The 7,347-nt window shown below is 46.9% G+C and overlaps 1 protein-coding gene across 1 annotated transcript in view; it reads left to right on the top strand.

Annotated features, from left to right (window-relative positions):
• The window catches only part of LOC310799907 (F-actin-uncapping protein LRRC16A-like), a gene marked incomplete at both ends in the record, with an annotated part of 126,622 nt that overhangs the window by 70,896 nt on the left and 48,379 nt on the right, over positions 1–7,347 (top strand). Inside the window, 4 exons of the mRNA XM_083662515.1 lie at positions 769–846; positions 2,391–2,467; positions 3,721–3,825; positions 5,539–5,608. Coding sequence (XP_083518641.1) covers positions 769–846; positions 2,391–2,467; positions 3,721–3,825; positions 5,539–5,608 — 330 coding nt within the window. The remainder of the gene's footprint in view (positions 1–768; positions 847–2,390; positions 2,468–3,720; positions 3,826–5,538; positions 5,609–7,347) is intronic.

The following is a 7,347-nucleotide window of genomic DNA, read 5'->3' as shown; positions in this document are numbered from 1 at the left end:
GCATATAAAGCAATTTGAACTGCAGTCCATGTCTGACATAAATAACGTTTAATAAAGTTGAACATGACCACGATTAGGTTATTCTACAACCATCCCACATCTGCATGCACAAACAGTATGAGATTTTTAAGACATTTTAGGAGCCTAGACCATATTTTTAACAAGCAGGTGCTGAAAAAAGCTAGGGCCATTCGCTCAGACGATGTCCATCTGCTGAGCTCAGAGTATGAGCCGCTCCCATCCGGCCTCCGGCTCCGTGCTCCACTAGCCTCAGAGTATGAGCCGCTCCCATCCGGCCTCCGGCCTCCGGCCTCCGGCCTCCGTGCTCCTCTAGCCTCAGAGTATGAGCCGCTCCCATCCGGCCTCCGGCCTCCGTGCTCCCCTGGCTAGGAAAAACAGGTACAAAAATTAATTTGTGCCTGTTTCCATTAAAGCACTAAATGCTAGAGAGACTAGAAGGTAAGGAGGCCTTTATGATGATGATGATCAGTTTGGTTGAACTCATCTTATACTGGTATATATGTAAGTAGCTAACTGTGAATCTTCCTTGGTCTTCTGCGTTCTTTAGAGGCAGAGACGGGCGGGTCATGCCTTCGCCATCCTGGGAAAAAAATATTGCGCGAAATATAAACAAATAAACGAAATCATTTGATTCCGTGGAAAATATTGCGATATTTCTAATATCAGCCCAAGCCTAACAGTGTGTGCTGCTAAACTGTTTACCTTTATGTTTACGTTTTTGTTTTATGTTTTATGTTTTGCTTTTAGCATTTGTACCACTTCCTGGGTCAACCCAACAGCCTGGTGACCCTTGACCTCTCCAACACTGACTGCTCATTGGACCAGGTGAGTGTGACATGCAGAGGTGGAAAGTACTCAACTACAAGTACGAGTAGTTTTTTTGAGGATTCGTACTTTTTAACCATTTTTATAATGCTATACTTTTACTATTGAGTAATTTAAATTATAGATATTCTACTTTTTAAGTACTTTTAAATGTACACTGAATAAATGAGTAAATCCACATTTTTGTTTTGCACACTGCACTATGAAAACAGCACAGTAGCATTGGGACTGCTCGCGAACACGTCCAGAATCACGTCTGCATTTAGGGTGCACAAACTGGTGGCTCGTTAGTGCAGTGGCCAATTAAATTAAATCACACTCAAGACTGGCCAATTGAATTAGACGTGTGTAGACGATCAAGTTGTAATGATCCCCATCTTCAGATTAGTTCAGATCTCAGTTTAATTTGACACTGCTGTTAGCCGTAGCTAAATGGATGTATGTGATTGTATGTGATATTGCTGCTCTTAGCAACATCTGGCTGTATGCCCCAGGGGTGGACTCGACACAAATATGTCAGTTTAAAAAAAATCGTACCGTCAAAACGCCTGGTTCGATCACTGTGTATCCCCAGGGGTGGACTCGACACAAATATGTCAGTTTAAAAAGAATCGTACCGTCAAAACGCCTGGTTCGATCACTGTGTATCCCCAGGGGTGGACTCGACACAAATATGTCAGTTTAAAAAAAATCGTACCGTCAAAACGCCTGGTTCGATCACTGTGTATCCCCAGGGGTGGACTCGACACAAATATGTCAGTTTAAAAAAAATCGTACCGTCAAAACGCCTGGTTCGATCACTGTGTATCCCCAGGGGTGGACTCGACACAAATATGTCAGTTTAAAAAAAATCGTACCGTCAAAACGCCTGGTTCGATCACTGTGTATCCCCAGGGGTGGACTCGACACAAATATGTCAGTTTAAAAAAAATACGTTTGCGTTGAACGCGGAAGAGAGAAAAAGTGGGCGTGGTGAATAAGGTGAATAGTCCACAAATTACTAGCACTTTCTGAAAATCGGGTTTAAAAATAAACATATTTACGTTTCAAAAGTCGTAAAAGTGATTCACGCTTGTGAAGATTATCCTGCTAAACATAAATTACCACTCCAATAAACTTTTGTTTGCATTTAAGTGAAATCCCCATTCTAAAACCCCATTCACTTTTCCCCTAGTCTCGCTGGCCAGCCCCTCCCTTCCGTCAGAGGAGTCCGGCTGCACGGAAACAGGCTGCTGGCATAAGCCGTCCCCTATATATATATATATATATATATATATATATATATATATATATATATAAAATACAGGGAAAAGTTGCAGTATACCTTTAACATCGCTTGAGTTGAAGTACTGTATGTAATTTCTGCTTGAGTAAAATACTCAAGCATACTCTGCTAACACACACACTGTGCTGCAGCTAGCATGTTAATAGTATATATTTTGTGCGTGTGTGTGTGTGTGTGCGTGCGTGTGTGTGCGTGCATGCGTGCGTGCGCGCGTGTGCGTGTGCGTGCGCGTGCGTGCGTGTGTGTGTGCGTGTTGCAGGTGTGCTCTGCCCTGTTACGAGGCTCGGTGCAGCACCTGTCTGTGCTCAACATGTCAAAGAGCGTCTTCCCTCACAGGTAGGACACGCCCCCAGCCAGCTGACCACACCCTTACCAGCCAGCTGACCACACCCTTACCAGCCAGCTGACCACACCCTTACCAGCCAGCTGACCACACCCTTACCAGCCAGCTGACCACACCCTTACCAGCCAGCTGACCACACCCTTACCAGCCAGCTGACCACACCCTTACCAGCCAGCTGACCACACCCTTACCAGCCAGCTGACCACACCCTTACCAGCCAGCTGACCACACCCTTACCAGCCAGCTGACCACACCCTTACCAGCCAGCTGACCACACCCTCAGGCTAAGTTCACACAGGATCAGGCGCTCACATTGGCCCCGCCCGCTCTGCATTCATAGTCAATGGGGGCTCCGGCAGTGGGCAGTGGGCAGTGGGCAGTGGGCAGTGGGCAGTGGGCAGTGGGCAGTGGGCGACACAGGGGTATGCAGGAAAAACACGCATAGGTCGTACGGCGAGAGAGCTCAGGGCGATCCAACTTTTGGGGGATGCAGCCCTATGTCATGAGACGGCAGAAAGGGGGGGGGGGGGTGTGAAGTGAGATCCGCCCACCCCACCGGACAACTGTAGTCCCACCGGACTACAGTTGGACTACTATTACGTCTCGACGGATTGTTCTAATAGTAAGCTTTCAGACCAATCAGCATACCAATACAATAGTTGGTTAAACCCATACAAGTAAACGTTAATGCTGTTATTAGCTGTTAGCTTAGACAGCTAACGGCTATTAGCATCCATTGTTCAGATTTCAGATTTTCAGATTTCAGATTTGTTTTGCGGTTTTGCGACTTGAAGCCTGATAGCTTGAACGCACGTAGGTCGGAGATGACGCGTTTGCTACGTGCCACCATAAACAAATGCAGCATGTATCCGTGTCCTCCAGAAAGCCCAGCTGGCTCTCAACATCTCAACGTCTGGTGTTCAGCTAGGTCACTGATTTCCCCCGTCAGTAGAAGCTTTTGGTGCTTGTATTTCGTCTAGCTTCTACTCTCGCTTGTCCGACATTTCCTTCCCTTCCTGGAGCAGATTGCAGATCTCTGCTATGTCCGCAGCCATGCTGACGTTAACGTCACTGTCCAGCTCTGACTCGTTGTCAGATAGCTTCTCTGTGTTAGCACCAGAGTGTAGCTTCTCTGTGTTAGCACCAGAGTCAGATAGCTTCTCTGTGTTAGCACCAGAGTCAGATAGCTTCTCTGTGTTAGCACCAGAGTCGGCTGTATTCATTCTCTTCCCTTGTCCTCCTGTAGGAAAGGCAGAGACGTGCCTCCATCGTTCAAGCACTTCTTCAGCAGCGCCATGTCGCTCAGCTCCATCAACCTGTCGGGGACCAAGCTGCCTCCAGAGGCCCTCAAGTGAGACCTACTGCTGCTCTCTCCTTTCTCTCACTCTGTCTGCTCTCTCCTTTCTCTCACTCTGTCTGCTCTCTCCTTTCTCTGACTCTGTCTGCTCTCTCCTTTCTCTGACTCTCTCTCTGTCTGCTCTCTCCTTTCTGACTCTCTCTCTGTCTGCTCTCTCCTTTCTGACTCTCTCTCTGTCTGCTCTATCCTTTCTGACTCTGTCTGCTCTCTCCTTTCTCTGACTCTCTCTCTCTCACACCAAGCCCTGGCAGCACATCACCCCTACCCTCATCCACCTCCACTGGCTCCTGGTCAAGTTCCGCATCTCTTACAAACTCCTCCTCCTCACTTACAAATCCCTTCATAGGTTGAGGCCACGTCTCGTCATAGATTTAGCTGGCTCAGCCTGGCTGGGGGCGTGGTCAGGGTGGGGTAAAAACCCCCGTTCTATCCATTCAGCAAAGTTAGAATTTAGCTGATAGCCCACCCCAGGCAGACACGACCGGGGATTTAACCACCGCAGTAAACGCACATCTGAGCAGACGTCTTGTGTTCTGCTCTAGAACCCCCAAACCTCTAGTTTAGAGCCGCAGCACCGTCTTTTGGTGAGTCAGCCCATGAGATATATGGGCGGTTTTACCCCACTCGCGCGCCAGCTGTTTAACATTTTGTGGGCGTTCCCAGACATGCCTGTCTCTATGCACTCGTCCCCCAATACCTGTCTGACCTCCTCCACCAACACACTCCATCCTGGAACCTGTGGTCCTCAGACATGGGTCTGCTGTCCATCCCCTGTACCAGATTAAAAACCTTCGGGGACAGAGCCTTCAGTGTGGCAGCCCCCATCCTCTGCAACTCTCTCCCTCCTGAAATCCGTAACACCCCGACCCTGGATACTTTCAAAACAACCCTCAAGACCCACCTCTTCACCATGGCCTTTCCCCATTAGTTAGTTTTAGTTTAGTTCTTCTTCTTCTTCTTCTAAGCTGAAGAACCCCTAAAGGTTCCTCCAGGAACTTATACAGGTTCCTCCAGGAACTTATACAGGTTCCTCCAGGAACTTATACAGGTTCCTCCAGGAACTTATACAGGTTCCTCCAGGAACTTATAAAGGTTCCTCCAGGAACTTATACAGGTTCCTCCAGGAACTTATACAGGTTCCTCCAGGAACTTATAAAGGTTCCTCCAGGAACTTATACAGGTTCCTCCAGGAACTTATAAAGGTTCCTCCAGGAACTTATAAAGGTTCCTCCAGGAACTTATAAAGGTTCCTCCAGGAACTTATACAGGTTCCTCCAGGAACTTATAAAGGTTCCTCCAGGAACTTATACAGGTTCCTCCAGGAACTTATACAGGTTCCTCCAGGAACTTATAAAGGTTCCTCCAGGAACTTATACAGGTTCCTCCAGGAACCTATACAGGTTCCTCCAGGAACTTATACAGGTTCCTCCAGGAACTTATAAAGGTTCCTCCAGGAACTTATACAGGTTCCTCCAGGAACTTATACAGGTTCCTCCAGGAACTTATACAGGTTCCTCCAGGAACTTATACAGGTTCCTCCAGGAACTTATACAGGTTCCTCCAGGAACTTATAAAGGTTCCTCCAGGAACTTATAAAGGTTCCTCCAGGAACTTATACAGGTTCCTCCAGGAACTTATAGTTTTAACAGTCTTCTTCTTCTTCTTCTTCTTCATTCCCCCTGTCATTGTGTCATGTTTCCCTTGCAGAGCTCTGCTGCTCGGCCTAGCCAGCAACCCTAACCTGAAGGAAGTCTCTCTGGACCTCAGCTGCTGTGAAGTAAGACACATTTGGCTTCATTTTCAGTTCAGTTGTATCTTAACATGTTGTTGTAGAAAAGACCTGTGCTCACTCACACCTTATCTACCTCTTAAAGAGATACTCAACACTTAACAACTCAGAGGTATCAGTCAGCCGTGGCTCATGTCCATTTTTCAAAAAAGGGCGGGCAGTTTTGAGGCTTTTGAATCCGCCCACTCCACATTTGGATAGGATGAACTTTTGTGGGGCGGGCAAATTCCAGAGCCAATGGCAGAGCTCTGTGCATTTCCTGCTCGCACGTCTGATTTCATTCACAGCCAGCTAGCTATCTACCCCTCACCTCCCTTCTCCTACCAAACACCAGCGGTGTTTGCATACTTCCCAGAAAGTATTGCAGCGGCATAACTTTTTGCAAGAAAACAAACAAATCAGGCTAAAAAGTGTTAGATAGACATAATATTTATTTTTAACACAACATGCAATTCTGGAATATTTGAATATTGGACAAAATAAAATGAAATTAAATTAAACCCTAAGGGTATTCACACATACTGCGATGGGGGTATATAATATACCCCCTGCAAATACAATGTGTTATAGCCATGATTGGGAAGTTTGAAGACCGGAACACGGTTGCACTGTAATGTCCACTCCAACAAGACTTTAGCTTACTTGACGTGCCCTTTTTCAATATAAACACATTTATGCCATGACTTTACATCATGTATATTTGTGTCACATCATTTAGCCTGTGCTGTGATGTGCAGGAGCGGCAGGTAAAAGTGATAAAACTAAGCCTGCCCTGAATGAGCCGAGTGGGGGCTTGTTCGCTGTCGTGAAAGTTAGCGTTAGCACAATACTGAGGGTTTTAAAATGTCGCCGATACACTGGGATGTGTTTACAACATATGTCTAAAGATCATGGAAGTGGATGATATCAGGAATGTCACCCATAATTACAGGTGAGCTTAGAACCTTTATCAGAAGGTAATGGAAGTGTATGGATGCATCAGGAGGACCACTGGGGGAGCGAGCCAGCACCAGTCAAAGCTGTCGGGGTCTGTGTTATTCAGTGTAGCTCGAGGCTAATATGCTAGCGTGATGGCAGACAGGAGTTGGTTAATAGCATTGGCCGAAGTTTTGCAATGAGAGCTAGGGCAGTTTCTTGAAATGCACCAGCCGAAATATTCACATAAAACACAGCGTATTTCTGGTGGTGGCCGTGACACCGGCGCTGCCCCTGGGGGGAGTGCAGGATTGCAGCCAAACACCCTCTGGAGGCAGCGGAGCTGCTGGGCCCAGGTATCGCAGCCATTCCAGCCTGATGTCCGAGTCTCTGGGAAACTGAAGCACTGAACTCCGGTGTAGCTTTTGCACCCGGGAACACAACACTTTCGACCCATGACTACCCCTAACCTATCCCTGGCCGCTAAACTCAACTCAACAAACAAACAGGCGAACATTTATTATATATTTTTTTTACAAACACACACACAACCTAGGCTTCTCTGACATACTCTAAAACTAAACCTAAACTACTAAATACTAAATACTACTAAACACACAACTACAATTTACGCTGCACAAATCTCTCTCTCTATCTTTACTCGACAACAACTATTCTCTACACTCGCTACAAGGCCCAGCATGGTGTGCAACCCCTTTTATAAACTTTGGCTGGGAGGGGCCTAGGCGCGAGAGATGGGCGGGCCGGGTTTGGTGACGTCACTGACCGAGCGACGTCACTGATCAAGAGCT

Source organism: Poromitra crassiceps, assembly GCF_964638095.1.
Source record: "Poromitra crassiceps genome assembly, chromosome: 29".
NCBI lineage: Eukaryota > Metazoa > Chordata > Actinopteri > Beryciformes > Melamphaidae > Poromitra > Poromitra crassiceps.
The sequence above is the reverse complement of the archived record's forward strand: the minus strand, read 5'-3'. Positions and strand labels throughout refer to the sequence as shown.